Below are 24,442 nucleotides of genomic sequence, written 5' to 3'. Positions count from 1 at the left end.
AAATACAGTGCTTTTGAACAGCCTCTTCTTCAAAAGATGGTTTTGGTTGGAAATAAGTGACAGCACTTCCTGTGCAGATGGAAGATGAGTTGCTGATACTCATCCCAAAAATCCTATAAATTATCGTCTCTTGTTCCTGGAAGAAACTGACAGAGATGTTACCAGAAGCCAGGGTAGGATTTGGTAGCAACCCTATTTCTAAACTGATACCACACACCGGAAGACATGCACTACTTGAACATCATTTGCCCAAAAGGTCTGGTGGCCAAAAAGTCTGGAGCAAAAAAGGCTGCTTAGCCAAATTTTTACTTGGAAGAGAGGTGGTGGTTCATATTTTAGTCATGCTAATGAAGCATTCTGGCATGGTTTTCCCTCAGCTGAGTGAAAGTGGGAGGGGCTGTGATCATATGCTGGAATTTAGCCCTAAGTAAGAATAGAGTTTGCTCTGAAGCCTGTGATACATCTGGCCAGCTGATACAGTCCTAAGTTGTAAGTGGACAGGCTGCTGGAGTCCTGCTTTTACATGTCTTGCCTACCAGACTCTGTAAGCTGATTGGTGGTCACACAAGCACGAGCCTGGGTGATGAGGCATGCGCATGCATACTTCATCCACGGATGCACTCAGTGGTGCTGGAACAATTTTTAGAGTGGGGGTGCTGTCATTAATATTATATCACTGAGGTCATAGGAAATTTGAAAATCCAAGTGTCATACAAAAAAGACAGTGTAGCAAATGTGTCATGGACATTCAGCGGAATAGTGGCGTGGATGAAGTATGTAGTTGGTGCTGCTTTCTGGAGCACTAGTGTTGCACATGGTTATTTACAGAAAGCACATTATCTGTTGAAATGGCCACTAAATTTGTACAGACATGCAGTTTTACTGATAAAACTAGACAGCACAAAAACGATAATGTGTGGAAATTGTGTTTCAATGAATATTTAGCGTTTGCACATCACCAAGAGTCCTGATCCTTATAAAATCTTTGCTTCATCACACTTCAGAATTACAAGAGGGTGCTTAATTTGTGCTTTCCAAATTGCTAACACGTTGAAATATGTATATAGTTTATTTCCTAATATTCCAGTGTCATGTGTAGAAAAAAAAAGTGACATACACAGCCAGTCCTTTTGTTTCCTGTACGCCAGCAGGAATTCAACCTAGATCGCTTATACAAAATGCTCTTACTTTCCATCCAGAGAAATACAAGTACACTCCTATTTCCAAATAAACAGAAATTTGTCAGAAGAGGTAGTGTGATAAGTGACTTATCTTGGAAAGCCCAGTCCATGTCAAAAGAAAAACACAAAATGCAAAGCATCTTTGTTGCTCATTTGTCTTCTGAATTCCACTATGATTATGTTTGGGCGCTGCAGCACCCCTACTTCCAGCGCCAACATGCACACGCACACATCAAAGAAACGATCGTCAATGAGCCACGTCACTGAGCCTTCTTTTATGTTTTTTCATTTTGGCCGGCGGTGCGCGCCCTTGGCAGTTTTTTTTCTAATGCTGCAAAGTATCAGAAAATAGCATTAGCAAAACAAATTGGTCAGAAAGGAAAGACCGATTGGCTTCAGCGACCCTTGTTAATTTTCAGCACTCCACACTCTTCACCTGTTTTTCAACCCATACTTTTCTGAGAAGGTTCGCACAATCACCAAAAATCGTATTTTTTTTGTTCGATGAAGATCAACACCACCTAGAGCTTTTTAAACACATCCCTGCCCCGTTTACAATTCCTGATGGAAGTCGTTCTCCACGTTATCCACTGACCCGCTGAATGTCACACCGGAAGAGCATTACCCACGGTTCTAGACACCATAGCGCATGGACGTGAAACAGAAGACTAGGCCGTTTACAAAAGTTTTGGAATATTAATCTGAAAAGTCGGGAAGTTCAACACTAGTGTATCTGTCCAGATGTCGCACACGAGGCATGTTTTCTCCAACTGCACAGATGTACTTTTGGAACAGTCTCCTCTTCAACGTTCAGAATAAATGGCCCATGGCCGGTAAGCAGCTCTTGTTTTGGTGTTCCACACACATCGACTACCAACAGTTCAAGCCAGCGAAGAATATTTAATGCACAGGCACCTCTAGCCGCTGGCACGACCGGGCGCTTTAACAAAAGGCCTGCTACGCAAATTGGTATAATTCCGCTGAATGCAAGTTTTAGGGGAAAACACATAAACAAAGGAAACTGCGCCATTGAGGTACCCAAAAGCGCCCGGGAACATTAGCCGTTCGAAGTGCCTAAACAAAATAACAATATCCATAAATTATACTGCCAGATAAAATGCATTGTACCCTATGGTGAAATATACTGTGTTTACAAGTTCTTTCTGATAAACCACTGTTTGGACAACTGGTGTATTTCTCATCTTCATTTTAATGGGGAAAATTGTCAAAATTACATCCTGTTAGAGACTCTCTTGTCGACAATGACAAATGGGCTCGGGATTTCACAGAGGCCCTTGCCATGAAGCCAAAAGAGATCAAAGACCCACGTGACAGGTGACAGATTAGGCCTCATTAGCCAGCATTGGCTTCTGGAGTTTCGGGCTTTGGAACAGTGTTGCCTTGGGTTCATGGGAGAGTTCCTGTGTGCCCTGGACAAGGCCTGGAGGCAGCCACACCAGTGCTCCGACTGGTTCTGTCAAGCAACAGAAGTGGAAAGGAAGGATCGAGCTGAAAAGTACCTATAAATCTCCTGCTGCTGTTTTAAGGAGGCGGCTATATACATATGTATGAAAAACCAACTGGGGTCGCCAGTAAGTACTTATAGTTAGCACCATGTTTCCATTGAAAAGGTGTTTTTTGACTTGCCTACATATTTGGCACCGTTTGAGAAATCTTCACAAAATGTTCCAAAAAAAGTGTGCCTGTTATTCGTTTCGCGCATGGAAAGTTTTGGGGTAAATCGATCAAGTGGGAGCCAAGAAAAGGGGGGTATGTAGGGGGGGAGGAAAACAGTTGTTTCCCATGTTAATTCACATAGGACCTTTAGACACGACTACAGATGGATGGAATTACACCAAATTTGGCATAAAGCTAGCTTACAGTACGCAGATTGTACTTTCACTTATGTGGTGAAAATCTGTCCAGCAGTCGTGGAGATATTAAAGGGAAAACAGATTTGCAAATCTCTGGCCGCAAATAAATTGCAACTATTTGTGAATTTTCACAAATGTGCGCGTGAATAGAAGCGCTGTAATTGGCTGGCCGCAACCTCACTAGAAAGTTGTGGCTACCATTTTATGTTATCAGAGAGGGTCTCCTGGGCTGAAAATAGAAATGATAAGTGGTATAAGGGGCCAGGGTGGGGGTACCCTGACCCCAGGGATGCGATATAGGAGTGTTTTAGGGTCAAATTATGGGTTTTAAATTATTTTTCTTCATCATGTGCAATATTCTCCAATATCCTCAAATATTTGAGGGTATTCTCAAATATTTGGGGATATTCGAGGCTATGCAAAAAAAAAAAGTTTTTAAAAAAACACTCACGGGCTCATTCATACTCTAATTCATACCCTCATATATGCACTCAGAGATTCATGCCCCCACTCACGCACCCACTCAGACACTCATGCACCCAACTCACAGACTCACTCACCCACTTTCAGACTCACTCAGACACTCACATACCCACTCACAGATCCACTGACAGAGGCCCTGTGGCCAACCCCTGCTGCGCATGGCCAAAGGCTGTGCGTAGCCAGGGCTGAGTGGTTGTAAGGGCTTGGCTGCAGGCCTTGTGGCCAACTCCCACTGTGCACGGCCAAAGCCCATGCACGGACGGCGGTGGATAAACTAACGTATATAAATTACAATTACTTTACGGTAAAACACCATAGAAATTCACAAAACCAAACCAAATCTTTACTCCTACAAAACTATAGAAATTCAGCAGTTAGAGTTACAGTAACTATAACTTTTGCCCTAAGATTTCCATAACTCGCACCTTCCCCACGCACAGCTAATTACTCCACATATTATATCATTGATGATGTCTTCTAAGTAATTTTTGATATTTTTACTGCAAAATTTGCAATAAAGTTATTGATAAGAAAACTGTGCCTGGCAAGGGCACAAGTTATAGTTATTTGAAATAACTAACTATAACTGTTGAATTTCTATGGTTTTGTATGAGTAAATTCAGACTCTGTAACCTTTGTTTTTTTCAGTACATCTATTTATATTGGACTAACAGCAATCAACGAATCTTATAGGCAGGAATAGCAATATAAATAAAGCTCCTATAGTCCAAAAGTGAGGAAGATGGTGTAACTGTGGGTAAAGTGGGACCTCAGGGTCCCCCCTTTGGAGTCTTCATCACACACCTCCTCAGTGTGTGACTACAGGGGCATGACCCACCCCCCTCATCCAATGCAGTTCTCTAGTTGGGTAATTCCTAATTAAGAGTAACACATTCAACAGCGTGATGTAATGCATCTTTCACAGGAACCCAGGTTTGCTGTGCAATGCTGTATCACACTGTTTACTCACAACACACCCGGTCTTTGGCCATGTCCTCTATAGAGCTATCAGAGTGAAATTCCACAGCATGACGCATGCTGTATTTTGACCTGAGTTGTGTTTGTTCAACAAAGTGTTATGCAACTACAGTACCACAAGAGTCCTACATGTTTAGGTGATATATGTTGAAAGTATCACTTCTGCTACCATTAATAAGACTGATGTTTTTGTACTTCCCATATAGGAACCAAAACTTATTCAAAGCAACCTAGGCAAGTAAACCATGTCGATGCTTGCATGAGTATGTTGCATGTTGTGTGTCTTTTCCATGGACATCGATTAACCAAAATACCAAGGGTAGTAGAGGTGACATCAAGTGGCCTTTTACCCTAGTGACTTTGCAGGAAGTGACATTATTTGACTTTTGACCCTGGTGATACGACAGAAAGGGATGTTACTCAATCATTGAACCTGGTGTCATTAACAAAGTGACATAACTTAAATTGATAAAATAGAACCTACAGTATGTAATACTGAAAAACAACAAAAGTATATGAAAGTAGATAAAACTGCTTTAGTTATCAGCCATATTCACAATGCTGTTATGATTTTCCAGGGGCTCAACCACAAAAAGCCAGCAGCATAGACTAGGAGAACATCTGTGATAAACCAGGATATCAGTCATCATAGACCAGCTACAACCATCATTCTCTTAAAGATAGCTTCAAATGCTCAGGCACAGGCTCATACCCCAGGTCAGCCATCATATGTCGAACATAATTTGCCTATGCAAACCATAACAAGAATAAACATAGCCTCAAATACTAAAATGCTGCCTCAAAAGCCCAGGCAGAATACCCATACGTCATGCAAAACCAGTAGATGCCAGCAAAACCCAATATGCCTGTGCTGACTTATAATAACATAACTACTAGTCAAAGGCTGAGCCTGGTTGGTACATATGTGGAAGCTCTCCATGAAAGAGCAGATCTGCACACAGAATGCACCTGAGCCCCAAAAGCAAACCTACACACCAAAAATCATAGTAACTCTGCTCTCACACAATTTCAAATCCTTTGTTTTTTCTCCATTCAAATCTGACTGTGTGCAAAGGTAATTTGTGTGCCTATTCTTCTAGCTGAATCACTTATTTGTGTAGAATATACCTTTCTTTGAATACTAAAAACTATTTTTTTTAAATAAATTCATGTTTTCACGTAATTACTTTATCTTATGTAGATATTTAAAAAATCTAGCAGGGATCAAGACTTCTTGGACCTGCTATGGACACCCATTACATACATGAATTATATTAGCCTTATAAAAAGTTGATGTCTCAAACTTAATTGTCTCTTCAAACTTTTTTTATTTTGTGGTACCAAACAGTACACATTTTTTAAAATATGTCACCGCCATGTGTGCATGTATGCATGTCTTGCTTGAATACAGCTACTGCTCTAGCACCTTTCTTCATTAAGTCACATCCCACCTGCATGCATTTTCTGTTCTGTGTGGGCACAGGACCCTCTTACCTGTGTGCACCTAGACGTAGCTCCCCTTTGTACACCTTGCCCCCTTTACCTGTATGCAAACATTCATGTCACCTGCACCCACATAGTATCCATTATCTGTGTGCAGTCCGGAGCCTCTCATTTTTGTGTGCAGGTATCACTTTTAGCTGTGTGCACCATGCCTCTCAACAGAACCGCCCCAGCTACATGCTCAGTCTTAAACTGGACGGCATGACATTTCTGAGGTAACCTGTATGTCTGTAGAACCCTTTCATCTCTTGGGACATAACCCCCTCTCATATATGGGATTTTACCCATTCTTACCTGTGTGCATTTAACCTTGTATATTGTGTATGGATCAACCTTTCTCAGACCAATTTTCACCTACTCCTTCAGCATATACCCCCTCATCTGTTTGCATATAAGGTCGCTAACTAGGTGCCCGTAGCCCCCTCTCACATGCAGGCACACAGGCCCCCAGTCACAATTATGCACCTATCGCTCATTAATAGGTGGATATAAAACATCCTCTGATCTGTGCCCTGCAAACATTTCCCAACTTTCGGCACTCTGCCCCCAGGCCTGGACCTTGTTTGTGTGTCTCACTGAATGATATATTTGTTGAACTGCGAGGGTGTAAATTAGTGTTTTTTCAAAATGTGTGCTTTGCTGTGTGTTTAAGGAATGTATGTGTATGTGTTTCAAGAATGCATGGAAGATTACGTGGGTCAAGAATATGTGTATGATTGTGACCATGTTAGATATGAGTGCCTAACAAGGTCTCTGTTATTCACATATTCTCAATACAGACAACCAGACACACATTCCCAAAACACATATAGACACAAAGCCAGCGCTGATCTTCTCGACATGTTGCAATCTATTCTGTTGGTTTTAACCACGCACATCTCATGTCCATCACGTTCATTGGTACCTGGGACTGCCTTTCAAAAATCCCTTGATGTTGTTAGTATATGCTTTACGTTTGTCTCGCCTTGAGGCTGGTTTGTTACACCTTAGAAACTGACCCTGTTACATGGATTATTGCATGACTGGTCATGTAACTTAATGTGCCATACTATTTTTAGGGTCGAGCCTGCGTTGCATGCGCTCGCGCATGTGTATCGCAGCGAGACGCTATTGTATTTAGAAAAGGGCTCGGAGCCCGGTCAACTTCACGTCAGTGTTTTTTATTGGTTCGTGGGCTTGCCTAATAAAATCTGCTTGCTTTCATTAGTCGAAGGCAAGCATACGTTATTCCCTTTCCGGTGGCTAACCCTCCTCGAGCGCAGCGACCAAGTACAGAAAACATGCGAGGCTCGCTGTTTTCCATCAGGCTCGTGGACTTCTTTTTCTCTAATTTACGAGCGCGATCTCGCTTGGCAGAAGTCGGGCGCTTTACATAGTTAATTTCACTTTTTTCGGGTTGTGTACATAAATGCACTTTTGCCCGATAGGTGAAAAGTCGGGTTAGGAGTTTACAACGCGATCAGCTCTAACATGACCAAACGTGAGACCCGTTGCATTGTAAATGCTTGTTTCTTTTGCCTCGTGGTTTTGCACTGTGTGGCCATTTGTTGTTTCTTCTTCTTCCTTGTTTTCGGGCATCTTGCTGATTCTTTGCGATGTCCTTTTTATTTTTTGTTTTGCAGTTTTATGTAGCGCGAACTGGACACAAAGGTATTGGATCAGGTTCTTTTGGACACTGGTTACATTACACAAGAAAACATTCATTTTTGGTAGAAAGGGGAGATTAGGTAATTTGTCCAGAATCACAGGATGTTGAGCCAGCACTGAGACTCGAACCTTGTTCCTCAGCTCCAAAGACAGCAGCTCTGGCCCTTAGCCCTTACGCCACATCCTCTTCCCTAGGGTTCTTTGTCTGGTGCATGTTGGGGCAGTCTGGGAACAACTTTTTTTTAATATGGCACTTGGTAATACAGGTTATGCCATTTCATAGAGCTGCAAAGCACGTGCCATTCTTAACAAAATCACTATAACTCATTTGCATTGACCTTGCAGGGATGAAGAAATAAAAAGCTAAGTCAGGATTATAGTCTGTGACACTCTTGTTCTGTCAAGACCTCTGCAGTGGGTGCATTAACCAACTGACTTAAGTAGAGCTTAACACTAGGCGATAGCACGGGCTCTTGATAACCTCCGGAGGGTCACCAACCAAGCACATAGGTTAGTTCTAGGCAAGTATATAGCAAAAGGTGTTGTCTCCATAATGGTGGGAAAGAAGACTTGACTCCAGTCCCAATCACTTCATGGCCTCAAGCTTGATAGCAAAATACATCTAGCCTTTGTATGTAAATTGGGCCTCTTCGAATAGAGTTCAGTTGGTAGAGGCAACCATTTTCCTAACCCTGCAACGCAAAGAAGCTAATACAAGGGTGCTACAGTGAGAGGAGCAGTGTATCATAGGGTACAAAAGTGGATCAAACTCCATAATTTCCTCCTCTCACAATTCACTAGTGTCATGGCTTTGACATTCCTCTCACAGCTATTGCGACCATGCAGATGCCACTTCCAGAAGCCCTACTTTCTGTTTCAAGAGGCCCCACCTTGAATACCCCCCACAGTTGTGTCACAGGTGCAGAGCGCTTCCCCATCACCCTCCTGACTCCTGTGTATAACACAGCCAGTCTACAGGAATGAGGCAAAAATGCTCCCAAGATGGCGGCCTTGTCTTGTCCTCTCTCCTGCAGCGACAGGCCTAGGAGGGTTGCTGTGGCACCTGGCATGCATCCACTACACTCCAAACTAAACACATAGGCAAAAGACATTGTCATTTACAAAGCCAACAGCTCTAACACTCACAAATGCATGACCTTTTGTGTTGCAAATTCTTGTTGGATCTTTGTAACTCATAGTTAGCACGTCTCCTTTTCCTGCCTCACCTCTGCAGCGTCTGCCACTCTTCGCTACAGCCACAGAGTACCAATGTGTATGGTGTACCACTGTGAGTGGGCGCATTATTTATATCTCTTTGCCTAATTTATTGTAAAGAAGTTCTAAGTATTGTTTGTCTTTCTCGTAAATGGAGTACATTACAAACTACATTTGTGAATGCTTTACTGGTTTTGTTATGTCTTGGGGTTTAGGCTCCATCCTGAGCCTGGAGAATGTGGCCAGGCAGGAGTTAGCACAGCATTGGTCCGGTGAGCCAGTCTCCATGGCCCTGGAGGAACCAGATGAGTAGGTAGGCCTATGGAAAGAAGGCCCAAATGTCTGGCAGAATAGAGTTTGGGAGAGTATGTAACCATGTGGTACTCAAAAGGAACATAAAAGACGCTCTTTAGTATAGTGCCATTCAGCAATGTTGAAGATAGGCATTGGCTCAGAACCTTCCTGGAGAAATTCTTTAACTCGGTTTTCATTTTTTTCTAAAATATTAACTGCACCTCACAAGCAAAACAAGAGTCTCTGTAAAAAAACTACAAAAAATTGCTAAACCACAAACAAGTCCCTCAGCCTTCCAAATCAAAATACAATGTAAAGTCCCTTTTCCTGGAGGCATGGGGAAAGGGTGACAAAGTGGCGTAATGCAAAATGATGAGGCCACATCAATGCACAATGTGGTGAGAATTCCCCCCAAATGTCATGTAGTGTGGGCTCCCTTATACAAAGCCTCTAGACCAGGGGGTCTTCAAACTGGGGGGCCTCAAGTGATCCCAGGGGGGCGCCAGGCTCTGGCCAAAAGAGGCATTACACCGATAACAGTGTTTTGTTTTAAGCAGAAACATGTTATTGCATTTTAAAAAGGTAACAGTACTTAACTGTGATGTTTAAATACATCTAGACATATTTAAACATTGCCATCTTTATAAAATATTTGCGATAAAAATTCTGGGGGGCAATGATTTGTATTTTTCAACTGGGGGGGGGGGGGTGCAGCATTAAAGAGTTTGGAGACCAATGCAGACAGAAGGCCTCCCAAGAGATGGGCCTCTGTCACTTATATTACAGACGCAAATACTGATATCATGTGCATTAAACAAGTCAGCTTAAGTAAGGACATGTAAATTTTGCTCTCACAAGATGTGATGCAAGCACGTTTGTGAGATCATAAATACATGCCTTCTTACAAGGAGCTTTCGGGTGAGAAAGCTAGGCATCTTCTTCAATGTCCTTCTATACTGTGGTTATTATACGCGACAATAGCACTGCAGTGTCTTTGTACATGGCACAATTAACATAGGACATCCAAACCAAAATGAAGAATCCAAAAAATTGCCATACATGGTACACCTCAAATTCTGCACAGGATCGTAATGTAGACTCCAGTGGCGGGGCGGGCCGACCCTTCAATAATTACTCCTTAGCCGAAGACCCAAATTTCATGGCCCTCTGAGCATTTTAGCACTTGGCAACTGGTCTTGCCACTCTACAGAAAGTACTTGCTCAAAAAAAGGAAAAGATATTGTGCTGTCATCACATTTTGTAACGTGTTGATTTTCAAAGGAGGTTTTGAACTTCGCGGGATACTGAAGTTAGTTCCAGTAGTCTTGCTTCTCCTTTTACTATACCGGAGAAGCACAGAGATGAATGACACACCAGTTATTTAGAGCGCTACAAAGAGAAAACAAGGCCTGCAAGCACTTCTTGGAAATAATACATTCCCATCTCTTGTTCAGCGGCACAACACAGCAGTCAGCTGTGCACGCGAACGTGTCTGACAGTGTGACGCAAGCATACGTTACAACCTGTGACGCAGCAAGGACGCCATGGACCTAAGCGCAAGCCAGTAACACAGGCCACTGCTGGCTTGTTAGTAAAATAGCGCTATGATTGGCTGGCAGTTGACCACTCGTGACCCGGTACCACTGCACCTGCTGCATCACTATTAGTCACGCTCCTAATTACGACAGTGTCTTGTGAGGCATGCAAATGGCGTTAAGCAAGACGTCACGCATCCATGGGCCATATATCACCGGTGCCCAGGAGGGTGTTCACTCCCTGGACTTAAAAGGCACCAAAGCTATCTGACGTCATCGTGGTGTCTCTAAGAGACAGCACGAGGTCACTCTCTCACAGCATATGAACGGGCCAATGCAGCCAGACACAGACTCCGAAGGGATGCCATCTCGAATGCCCACGATTCCTGGCACTAGGTGAGTAAATGTCAACAGCGGTACGGGGAGGGCGGTGCTACTGCCTGTGAGCCCCGCTATTGGTCATCACAAGAAAAAAAACTATTACAAACGGTCACTATTGTGTCCACGACTTAGCACAGGACAACAGAATCCAAATCATTTCCAAATACCACGATTGCCACTAAATTCACGGAGGCAGATCAGCGAGGTGAAGGAGCCTGCCAACAACGCCAGGCCACGCGGCAGGGTGACCCCGCGGATTATCTCCGATGGGCACACCCCAAATAATAACACATCTTGCTGAAAGCACTAATACCGGGCACACCGTGGCAGGACTTCAAAGGAGTGTCGGGACAGGAGAGGTTCCACTTACTTGCCCTCAGCATGGGTGCGGCTGTGGCGGGCCGGGCCGTGTGGCGGGGCTTGGGCAGGCGGTGAAGCGTGGCCGGAGAGCTGGACGGTGTCCCCGGTGCCTCTGCTGACACCCGGCCTTGGAATCAAGTCTGCACTGTCTACGTCCCTACGCGAACCGGCTCAGCGCAACACGCGTGTAGCAAAGATTACTGACAGCAGAAGGGCAACCGAGCTGGAAGCTAACAGCAAACTGTAAATGTGTGTTTAGTAAACAGAGGCCCGGAGCTGCCTTCCTCGTTATTCTGGGGGTTTGTGTCAGAATATGCTGCCGCACTCCAAGATAGGAGAGGCCCAACCAGAGTGTACAGGGTGCAGGCGGGTTAATGTGCAGCTTTAACATACATCATGTCCAATCAGGAGGCAAACTTAGCAGCCTTCATGGAAGACCCCTGCCAATGAGATGCAGCAGAGATGTAACTCAGCCCGTGGGCAACCTGGGAGGTCAAAGCGTCAAAAAAGGAAGTCACTGATGGGAAAAAAACAGCACAGCCTCTCGCACTTTATACAAATACACCCCCACCCCCACCCCTTGAGATGGACCTTGGGATCCAATCTTTGTATTTGATTGTGGGCTGTAAAATAAAACCAACTCGCGCACGATATTATTTCATTACTAAACCTACATAATTCTATATTGTGCAAACATGTGAGAGTGAATGAACAACATACAGTGTGCATTCATATCTAAATATCCTGTAACTTCAATCTTTGTTTTGGAGTTCAAAACCTACACAACAAATGTAAAGATCAGCACCGTGTGAAAGAAAAGGACTAAGGCGCATTGACTATTCTTGCTGAACTGATGGCCACTGAGAGAACCGACTGCTGAGTGGAAAATTCGGGACGCCCAAGAAGGTTAAAAACATGTAAGTATTTCTTCCAGCACAGCAGAGTAGCGCTGGGCTTCCAGTGTGGTTGAGGCTCTAAAATGGAAGGATATTTTAGCATCCTCGCCCTCTAGGGATTGTAGAAGAACATACACATTACTGCCTGCGTACAGGACACACTGTGTGGACTGCTCCACTCCAGATCACGGGTGGATCCTTAGTTAAGCAGAATCAACAACTCATTAATATAAAATGCATGTGCTCTCTCGCTCACACCTTTCCCTCCCATGACATGCATAGGTAATGCAAACTAAGGCAAGAGCACCACTCTGCCAGTCACGCGCAACGCCAAAACTCTTCCCACTTACACTTTCCTGCAACTTTAACTTTACTGCAGGCAAGCTCTTCCTGCTGAGTGACATGCGGTCTGTCCCCTAATGCGCTTCGGTGCTTCATCAGGGGTACGAGGCACCAGATAAGTGCACCTACAATACAATAAAACCACCGAAACGTCTCAAAATGGCGCCGTCCATGACAGATATCTCCTACTGAAAGAATTCGGGTAAATCATGACAGGAGCACCAAACTTCCGCGGAAGCTGCACCATAGATAGTACTGAATAAACTATGTCACAAACAGGATAACTGGATTGCTGCATTCCCCCCTCTGCCTATCGAACTGCTAACTCCTATCATTTTCTTGAAGATCTTACAGAATCTTTTCCAGTAAGTCTGAATTTGCATTTAAAGCATCTGTTCAGAGACGTTGCCGATACAGCCTAATGAATACATGTTCAATAAATGTAGAAAACATTATGACACATTACATTAACTGGTTTTTAAACTGTCCTACCAAAAAGGGGAAATGTAGTCATAATATCCAATAGAGTACAAAAACATTAACAACATCTGTAGGATCAATGTTCAACGCTGCCGCCGCCAACCCAAACCAGTGTTAGCATTAATCGTAAAAAAAGACCAAAGGCGTCTTCGTCATTTGTGTTCCGTTTCAGATGGGTCAGAGCCTGGCAGGTCAGACATGACTGCTCCTACTGGAGCACGACCAAGACTGATGTGCAAACGGCTTGTCCCAATCTGGCTGCGAGCATAAAACCCTGGAAAGTACTGAGTCCTAAGAAGTTGTCCATGGTTGACATTTTTGAAAGCACTCCACTCATCACATTTCATTAGTCTAATAAACACACTTCAATTGCTGCTCATTTTCTGGAAATGAACTGTGGGAGTGTAATGTTTAATACAGCATTTCCAACCTGCATAAGGCTGAGCAGAACCCTCCCTAAAACACTTGTAGCAGCCTACGTTTTTCACAGTCCAGTTTTCACTAGGTAGGTACAAGCAAGACACTTTCACAATTCTTTCTGGCCACAAGTGCAAAGAGCATTGTCAGGCCCAGAGCTGGCTTAGGACAGCATGACAGGTGCAGCCGCACCTGGTGCGGACTTTGAGGGGTGCTGTGTTTAAAAATCACTTATGGGTTTGAAAGCACATACTGCAGAGTTCTTTGTGCGTCCAGCAATTTTCAGGCAACAATAAAAGTGTCAAGATCTCTCTGGTGGTTCTTGTTCTTGTTGGTGAGACAGAGTTTAGTCTAGCGGCAATTTTGACTCATCATAAAGTAGCACATAGGGTAATGTGCCTGCTGCAAAAACGTGTACCACGCAGATCACAAATTTCTGTGTAAGTGAACTATGAGTACCGCTATAAATAATGGCATGTCTGTCAGAGAGAGGCTATTGAGAGATGAGGGGCACTGTTGGAGGATGGCAGTGAGGGAATCCATGGAGAAGGAGTCATGGGGGGGGTGCAAAAAAAGACTGTCGCACCTGGCGCCACCAGTGTTAGGGCTGGCCCCGGTCGAGCCACTACAATTGTGAAGGTTTGCAACAGAAATGCAAGAACCACTCCATCTGTCGAAGCCAAAACAGGGCCAAAACGTAAACCAAAATCAGAGGTAGCACCACTGTTTCCAGCAGTCTCACACTGCAGGAGCCCTCAATTAAAATGTGGCCATGCTTGGGTCCTGGCAGCCCATCATGCTCTGAAAGCAGTCACCGAGTCTCCTGTCCAACAGGAAAATGTCAGATGGCCCTGGGTCAAATGTATGACTAAATACAGAGAAGGACCAAAATATTTTTGCACTTCGAAATTCTAAATGATATTTCATAGCTGGTGATTTTACATAAAGTACTAAGTTTGGGAGCGATCAGATAATGTTATTCTTAGCTGACGTATAGAAAAAGATCCTGTACAGGCCAACAGACAGGCAGATCTTAGTCTATGGGGAAAATAACCCCCCCCCCCCACCCCCGATTTTTCTATGTCCCTCTTTCCTGTTTCGAAATGTTGGCAGTATGAAATTCTGAAGGAAGACTGTAGTTCGCCCATAGTCCTGCTGCAGCAAAGGGCTGTCTAGGGCCAAGGTACTTTTTCTGTGGTACCCCTGCCTTAGGGTGCTTGTCTGAAGTACCCTTGCATTGGAGGAAAAGATATCAGGAAAGAAAGCCATTGTCTTTCACACAATCAGCCATGCTGTATTGGTTATCAAGAAGTCTTGCATTAGGAAACAATTCAATATCTTATTCACTATGTGTTCTCTCTGTCTTTCAGAGAGCAGACATTAAGACTTCCTAAAGTTTCCGGAACAATAGTTCAGGTCGTGCGCAGTGACTAGCCCCATCCTATGTCGTATGACGTCAAGGGCGAGAGGGACGTTTGGGGCACGATCGGCAGACTGCCATGTAGTCATGCAGAGTAGTCTTTATTGTGGCGATTTGACTGTTTGCCCAACTCAGTAACAGATTACCATTCCCTGATCATGAACATGGGTTAATAACTATAAACACACTGTTTGTTAATGCTCCCCTGCAGGCCAAGGAGCAACAGTTAATGTGCACGCTTGGAAAAGAGCAGAGCTGTATAGAGCTGTATTCAGTCTTCAACCCCACAGGCCGTTACCAGGCACGGCTTTACCACGCAGGTAGGTACCATGCAGGTCTCCTTTACTATCTGTCCACGCACGGCTTTACCACGCAGGTAAGTAACATGCAGGTCTCCTTTACTATCTGTCCACGCACGGCTGTACCACGCAGGTAAGTACCATGCAGGTCTCCTTTACTATCTGTCCACGCACGGCTGTACCAGGCAGGTAGGTACATTGCAGGTCTCCTTTACTATCTGTCCACGCACGGCTGTACCACGCAGGTAGGTACATTGCAGGTCTCCTCTACTATCTGTCCACGCATGGCTGTACCACGCAGGTAGGTACCATGCAGGTCTCCTTTACTATCTGTCCAGGCATGGCTGTACCACGCAGTTAGGTACATTGCAGGTCTCCTCTACTATCTGTCCACGCATGGCTGTACCACGCAGTTAGGTACATGCAGGTCTCCTCTACTATCTGTCCACGCATGGCTGTACCACGCAGGTAGGTACCATGCAGGTCTCCTTTACTATCTGTCCACCATGGCTTTACCATGCAGGTAGGTACCACGCAGGCCTCCTTTACTATCTGTCCACGCACAGCTGTACCACGCAGGTAGGTACCATGCAGGTCTCTTTTACTATCTGTCCACGCATGGCTGTACCACACAGGTAGGTACCACGCGGGTCTCCTTTACTATCTGTCCACGCATGGCTGTACCACGCAGGTAAGTACCACGCAGGGCTCCTTTACTATCTGTCCACGCAGGTAGGAACCACGCAGGGCTCCTTTACTATCTGTCCAGGCATGGCTGTACCACGCAGGTAGGTACCACGCAGGTCTCCTTTACTATCTGTCCATGCATGGCTGTACCACGCAGGTAGTACCATGCACGTCTCCTTTACTATCTGTCCATGCATGGCTGTACCACGCAGGTAGGTATCATGCAGGTCTCCTTTACTATCTGTCCATGCATGGCTTTACCACGCAGGTAAGTACCATGCAGGTCTCCTTTACTATCTGTCCATGCATGGCTGTACCACGCAGGTAGGTACCATGCAGGTTTCCTCTACTATCTGTCCACGCATGGCTTTACCACGCAGGTCTCCTTTACTATCTGTCCACGCATGGCTTTACCACGCAGGTAGGTACCATGCAGGTCTCCTTTACTATCTGTCCATGCATGGCTGTACCACGCAGGTAGGTACCATGCATGTCTTCTTTACTATCTGTCCATGCACGGCTGTACTACGCAGGTAGGTACCATGCAGGTCTCCTCTACTATCTGTCCACGCATGGCTTTACCACGCAGGTAGGTACCATGCAGGTATCCTCTACTATCTGTCCAGGCTCGGCTGTACCACGCAGGTAGGTACCATGCAGGCCTCCTTTACTATCTGTCCAGGCATGGCTGTGCCACGCAGGTAGGTACCATGCAGGTCTTCTTTACTATCTGTCCACGCACGGCTGTACCACGCAGGTAGGTACCATGCAGGCCTCCTTTACTATCTGTCCAGGCATGGCTGTACCACGCAGGTAGGTACCATGCAGGTCTCCTCTACTATCTGTCCAGGCACGGCTGTACCACGCAGGTAGGTACCATGCAGGTCTCCTTTACTATCTGTCCAGGCACGGCTGTACCACGCAAGTAGGTACCATGCAGGTCTCCTTTACTATCTGTCCACGCACGGCTTTACCACGCAGGTAGGTACCATGCAGGTCTCCTTTACTATCTGTCCACGCATGGCTGCACCACGCAGCTATTTTTTTATGACAATAATTTTGTTTTTACAAATAAATTTTTATCGTTATGGTATGAGTAAGGTTTCAATGAGGTAAATGTTTTACAGGGTTTTTTAAGGTTCAGGGGTGGGTAAGGGTACGGACAGGACTTTACGAGGAATTAAAAAAGTGGGTCTCTCTAAAGAGAAGGGAGCCAATGTCATTAAAAGATGGTGTAAACATGTAAAGGAAATTTATGTGATTTCTGTCTAGTGCGACTAGACCCACATTTTGGCTCCTCCCTGCACTTTGTTGGTGCATCCAGACATAAAACACAACTAATATACACCTGAAACCAACCAGGAAAATTGGCTTTGTCAATGGTTGTTAGTTGTTTAAGATGGATGAGAAACAACACAGATTTTATAGTGAATAATACTTGAAAATGTTTCAGTTCTGAAAATGAGGCTGTTAATTTACCAGTACTGAGGCCTGTGGAAGGGGTAGTGGTCCTCATAATGTCTTGATCACGTATGCTATTTTCGCCATATTTAAGACATGTACGTCTTTTTTTTCTCCACATCTCGGCCATCAGCTTACCTTACACCTCATCTCTTTCCTCTTTTGTACTCTATGTTCACTCTCTGCTGAATGCAGTTCCACACATCTCCTTCACCTGACCACACCCTAAACACACAAGGCACGCACTTACCTGTACACATTGCATTTTCTTCTACTTTCGCCTTCTCAATAATCTCAACAACTTTGTAACTTTTTTTGAACGCAGCAGGGGGGGGTTGGCTGCAGGGCCTGACTTGCGACCAGGTTCTGAGGCCAACTCCCATCATGCATCCAGCCCCAAAATGCACACAGCCTTTGGCCATGCATGCTGTCAACCCCACACCGTGTGCGGCAGGGTGTACGCCACTGGGGCCCGTGCACGCTATACTACCATATTCAAGCTAGCCTGGTTGATGAGGGGTGATACCCCAAAGCCAGTTCCAGTATGCTTGTTTCCGGTCCAGGCAGGACCTGGCCTGCCAGTTCGGGCTGGGCTGGACTGTTGCCATGGGATGTTGGGTCAAGACTGATTTACATATGGCTGGGTCCAAACTGGAATGGCATTGCAAACATAAAAATGATAGATTGATGCCCAGATTTAGGCCCAGATTTGTGACTGGGGTGAATGTTTGGCATTGTTCAGTATTTCGCCTGTCATCTGTTCTTTTTGAACTTTTTAAAGTTATTGGCAAAACAAACAAGAATTTGCAGTACAATAGGCCTTGCATTTGTGAGAGTAAGAGCTATCGGTGTTGTAAATGCCTCAATGGAATTTTCTTGCACAAAAATTGGTCAACCCTGCCTTATATTTTTGGGCCTGTCCTGCTACATAATTCTAGTGGCCCTGCAAATAACTAAAGCACTTCCATTTACATTCTACCTCTATCTGTTCGACCTAAAAATGACTAAATAATGAAGTAATACGGTCTCAAAATGTATTGCATAATGATGCATAAGTTGCCTTTTCTTTCTGCATAATTTGCTCAACCCTGCTGCATAACTCCAATGGCCCTGACCATAAGTTTAGAGAGAAAAAACACTAAGTTGTGTGCACTTGTATGGCTGTGACATCTTCCTCTTTATGAATGCTATTTTTGGGTTGGTTGGAGTTTCGCTGTGTTAGCTGCAGTCGAAAACAATTAGAGTTAGCTTAAATCTTTTTGTTGGGTTTGAGGCTTTTTGGTAAAGAGAAAACATATGAAGGTTTGGCTGGTGGGACTGAGCGCCATGAGACCCTCACGGGTGAGTAGTGCGCATTACAAATGTCTTGATTGATTGATTGATTGAATGCTGTGGGCTACTGACGGGGTCTACTGTGGTGATGTGTTGGTTGAACTGCTTCTTAGAACAGCTGTTCTAATTTTCTGCATTTTGTCTGCAAAACAAAAGGCCAAATTAAATGCAAGCAAAGTCCCTTGGGTTTGGGTTATGTGGCAAATGCTCCTGCAAGAGGGTCAAATGAGCAATTCTGCTAGAAAAATTATCAGGGATTGTTAAAGGTTTCTCTTTCCATTCTTAAAGTTTTTAGTCAACATGTGTGACCCTGATGTGACCTTTGGCAGGCAGAAAGAGTGACTCTGTGGATGCATTATTAAGTATAGATGCTACCCACATTAAAACAAACATACACATTACTTGCATCTACATTTAAATGTCTATTAAAGTGACATTTTCCACTCAGCCTATATATGCGCTGAAAGGGCTCCAGCAGAATGCTTTCCCACTATGCACTTATTGATCTTAACCGATTTTGCTGCATGGAACATGTTGGTTGCAGACTTTACCACCAGTTTAATGTTGATATTTTTCTAGCGCGGAAACAGGGGCAGTCATGCCGAAAATAAATACTGGAAGATATGCTGAGAGGCCCGGTTTACCAGACAAAGTCAGTGAAAAGCCAGTGGAGCCGTGGGAGAGTCAGTAACGTTAGCCGTACGGGCAAGAACTGCTTCCTTGGAGAGGTGTGTACTTCCACCTCATGAGGGGCATCTTGATGCTCACTCTTCCTTGCGTAATACTTTGTTTATCCATATGTTACTGCTCTACTATGACTCTATTGTAAAGAACGTGCAGCCGCCATATGTACAATTAAAGTGAGGCGTGCTGCGCTACAACAATTAAAGGAACTGGAATGCCTCAGAACAAAAGAAAGGTGCGGCCGCCATATATAAACAAAGCGCGGCGTGCTGCAATAATTAAAGGAACTGGAATGCCTCAGAATGAAATAAAGGCGCGGCGTCATATGTAAACATAAAGCGCGCCGTGCAGTGCTGCAACAATTAAAGGAACTGGAATGCCTCATGCTCCACGGAAACCTGGTAGAACAGGGAGAAGGTGTGGCACAACGATTAGAGCTGCTGACGTTGGAACTGAGGACCTGGGTTTGAGTCACAGCATTACTTAATGTCCCTGTGCCTACAAAAATTGAATATGTAAAGCCTTCAATACCTTCGGGTCAAGTTTGGGCTACCTTAGCATTGCAAAGTGAAAACAAGTAATTAAATAAACAAGGGGGCCTGCAAATGAAAAGGGACGCTTCGCTGAACACAAGCAGGAAACAAAGAAAAAAAAGTCCCCTAATGAAAAGATAAACAGGAAAAAGCGTATTATACAGTAGTTAGTCCCTGCTCCCAAAGTGAAAAAGGAGGGACAAAGAGGCATGACTGACCACTAGCAAGGAAGGCTTTCTAAGGGACAATGAAACAAGCAAATTAAATGGCTTTAAGCCCACAGAAGAAGTTTACTTAAAAGTATTCAAGAGGCCATACGCTTACGCTCAACCTAAAAAAGCTTTGTCTATGGGAATTAGGTCCTATCTATACCTACTATCACCATTGCATAATGCAAACACATATTATTATGTATATATAGCCACATATATATATATATATATATATATATATATATATATATGCACACACACACATATATATATATATATATGAATAATTATATGAAGGAGGGGGGTTAGGATTCTCCCAAATATATATCTATATATATATATATATATATATATATATATATTTTACAAGAATACAGTGACGTAGTAGTTAGGAATTCTAATACATTATGTTACATTAAAAAAAAACTCTCAGAAATTCACAGAAAAAAAAAACAAACGTTAAAGGGACACTACAGTTAGGTGAAAATTTCACTTGAAACATACCATTTTAAATTAATAAAACCACTAAAATTCACCCGTTATAGCATTTCAAGCAACTAGAACTCAAGCCCTAAATTAACTATAACTTGCTCCCTCTTCATGTTATGTTTTAATTGACATTTTCACCCAACTATAATGGCAATGTAACCTTTGTTTTGTAAATGAATTCCTATGGTTTTTTTTTGGTTTTTTTTTAACATAAAGCAAGATGTCCATCGCAGTGTTCGGCTTGGAGTTGGCCACAGGGCTGGCTTGTGGCCATGAACTGCTGACTATGTCATGTAACAATATACAGGGTGTCATTTTAAGTAAAGCAGACTTACTGACTTTGTCAAAGGGTCAAAATATAAAAAGTGCTGGGCCTGTTGGCTTTATCAAAGAGTCAGCACATCAACATATATAACACAGACCTACTGACTTTGTCAAAAAGTCACTAAAATTATAATTGTATATAGCGCTTACTACCCCTGACATGGCGTCAAAAAGCTTTTTGGCGAGTAGCATGCTACTCCAGAACCCAAAAAGGAGTAGTGGTGGATTAGTATAGGGAAATAGGAGCGGCGTCTGTTAGTTAGATTGATTTGGATAATGAAGGAATAACAGAGGGAAAGGTCTAGAAAGTGCTATTTGGGAGACCATGGTAGTAAGATGAGGTTTCGGATGAGTAAAAGGAGAGATGGAGGAGGGAAGACTGTAGAAATGGATTAAGGAGATCATACTAGTAAAATGAGGTTTGGAATGAACCAAAGGAGGGATACACGAGGGAAGAATTTTGAAAGGGTTGTTTGGGATATCATAGTATTAAAATGAGACATAGGGAGATATTAAGAGGGATAGAGGAGAGAAAAGTCTAGGAAGGTTTATTTTAGAGATCACAGTAGTAGAATGAGGTTTGGGATGAGTCATCATCCCAAGACTGGAGGCAGAAGATATCTTGAGAGAGAGATAGGATGAGACATGGAGTAGTGCATTGGATAGAGTTAAAGGTTTTTCTTCCTTCTATAGTAGGAGTAAAGTAATAAATATATAGATACATAAGTACATAGAAAGGGTATACATGTTTAAGGAAGATATATATATATATATATATATATATATATATATAGTCTTCAAGATTTAAAGTAGTATTTTATAACCTCAGACTTTCAAGGGTTGCTGTACTTTAAGCTAATTTATTTGTGAATTTATACAACTAATATTTAATTTTTTAAATATTTTCTTAGTGATGCACTTGTAGAAAAAATAGTTTTTATACTATTTACGTATTGAGATAGATAAATAATCCAGAGACCCTTAAGCATTTAGTCAAATAACACACATAAAAACTATACAGTGACCTATATATATTTTAAGCACAGAATAATATATTTTGTGCTTAAAATGTTCCTGCGCTCGTTTAAAAAAAATCCCCTGATTGGGCAAGGTCCCGGGGGCACTCTTTTCTTTTTATAACGGGGGTGGCGGGAGTACTGCCCCTCCAACAGCCCTGGGGACCACTACCTCCCTGGGGGGAATAATAAAAAATGAGTGAGGTGGCTGGGCGGCCCGACCTCCTCTCAGGGACCACCACCCCCCAGGGGCAAAAATGCTTTTCAAATGTGGAGGAAGCCCAAAGGCCTCCCCCACAGCCCAGGGACCACCACTCCCGTGGAGCTATGATGCATTATGAGCAGGGGGCTGTGCAGCCCCCGTGCCCCGGGGATCACTACCTCCCTAGGGCACATATTAAATAATGCTATGGGGGTCAGTTTCAGCCCCCCATTTGCTCCAGGATCACCACCTCGCCCGGGCTTTGTGCACATTGGATGGGGCCACATGGCCCCCTCAAGGAGTCACTAATGGCCCTGGGGACCACCATCCCCCAGGGCTGTCTCCTGCTATGTCCCGGGGTATCCACTCCAGAGATACAGCTGTTTGCTGTGGCTTGGCTGCAGGTTTAAAGTTGCAGCCAGCTACATCAAACATTCCACTTTTTGACAGAAGGACCTGTAAAGCAGGTCCCACTGTCAAACAGTGTAGCTTTCATCTCTGTCCCCTGCACACGTGCAGGGAACAGGGAATAAATGCTTCGGCAAGCAGGGAGCTGCTGTTAAAAGCAGCTCTTTGCTTGCTGAAGCAATGGCACAATGAGGGAAGCCTTGAGGCTTATCCCACAGTGCCAGCTAGCCCATAAACAGCATTTAGCAAAATAATAATAAATACATCAATATGTTGAGACCACAGGGAAGCCCATAAGGGCTCCCTTGCAGTCCCACATAGCCCATAAAGGGCTGAAAAAAAAGAAAGAGAAAGCAATAGCTTAGTCCTGCTGGACTCGCCGACCTCTTTTTTTTTTTTTAAATTACAAATAGTTTTAATTATTAAAAATGACAGATTAATTTATTTTAAATTGTACAGCAATATATCATTCTAAGTATATCATACATGAAAGCCGAAAACAAGCTCTCTCTCTCCCTCTTTCTGTGTCTCTCTTTCAATCAATTTCTTCCCCTCACAAACCCACTCAGACAGACACTCACACACCCACTCAGACCCCGGGCACACACTGATAGTTATGTCCCCCCTCACAGACCCATTCAGATTCACACACACACACACACACACACACACCCAGAGACCCACTGACAGATTCATGCCCCACTCACAGAGCTGCGCGCACATTGATGCACCCACTAAAACACTGCGTGTGTGTGTGTGTGTATATATATATATATATATATATATATATATATATATATATATATATAAACCATAAGTAATATATACATTTGTCAAACAGTCCTAAATAGGTTCTATAAACAATTATACATATTTGTACAAAGAAATAGACATATCTAGATACATATATATATAATAAAATTATAAATGTTTATATACACAGAGATATGCTGTACATTAATGTTTGAGTATGATGGTTATGTAGGAAAGAGCCAACTCTTGAGTAATCTTCTGAAGATAAGATAGCTATCCGTGGATCTTATGTTTTGGGGTAATGAGTTCCACAGTTTGGCTGCTTGGACAGAGAAGGATGTGCCACTTATGTTTTTTTTAATTGTATGGTGGGATTTTGAGGCGAGGTGCCAATCTGGAGCTGAGGTTCCTTTGTTGAATGTATTTGTTGATTTTAATCCTGATGAAAAGTGGTCCTGTTCCAAGTATTGCTTTGTGGGTGATCTAAAGAAGCTTGAAGGTCGTTTTTCTGGCACCCGGTAATCAATGAAGGACCCTCAAGGCAGGGGAGATGTGAGCTTGTGGCTTTACATGTAGGAGTAGTCTGGCAGCAGAGTTCTGAATCTGTTGTGGTCTTTTCATAGTTGATAAAGATGATCTGTGGTAGAGGCTACTGGCGTCATCTAGCTTAGACAGTACAAAAGAGATAGTAGCCGGGACCTAGTGCGTAAATCCCAAGTGGGGGAAGATGCATTGCAAAGTAATGAAGCTTGATCTTGCTAATTTGTCCACAGGGGCATTCAATGATAACTTGGAGTCCATGGTCATTCCAAGGTTTCTTACTTCCTTAGATACTTTAGGAGGTCATTCCAGATCATCAGGCCAAGAGCAGAATAGCTCATAAATGTTCCAATCACCATGTTAGCATTTCAGTTTTGGAAGCATTCCATTTGAGATGGCTCCATGTCATCCACTGATCAACGGTTCTGGGGCAACTGAAGATTTTTGAGTGTCCAATGTCTTTGGGGCTTTCCAGTTTAAGGAGTATTTGTGTGTC

The 24,442-nt window shown here is 43.6% G+C and overlaps 1 protein-coding gene across 3 annotated transcripts in view; it reads right to left on the bottom strand.

Moving 5' to 3' along the window:
* Positions 1-24,442, bottom strand: part of TNFAIP8 (TNF alpha induced protein 8) — a 433,158-nt gene that overhangs the window by 199,718 nt on the left and 208,998 nt on the right. The window contains exon 1 of one of the 3 annotated variants that reach the window (XM_069226867.1): positions 11,462-11,601. The exons of the other annotated variants lie outside the window; for them this stretch is intronic. Coding sequence (XP_069082968.1) covers positions 11,462-11,474 — 13 coding nt within the window. The 5' untranslated portion in view covers positions 11,475-11,601. Of the gene's footprint in view, positions 1-11,461; positions 11,602-24,442 lie in introns of those variants that run through there. 3 annotated transcript variants of the gene reach the window in all.

Source organism: Pleurodeles waltl, chromosome 1_1 (genome assembly GCF_031143425.1).
Source record: "Pleurodeles waltl isolate 20211129_DDA chromosome 1_1, aPleWal1.hap1.20221129, whole genome shotgun sequence".
Classification (NCBI taxonomy): Eukaryota; Metazoa; Chordata; class Amphibia; order Caudata; family Salamandridae; genus Pleurodeles; species Pleurodeles waltl.
This window is presented reverse-complemented; position numbering and strand designations above follow the sequence as displayed.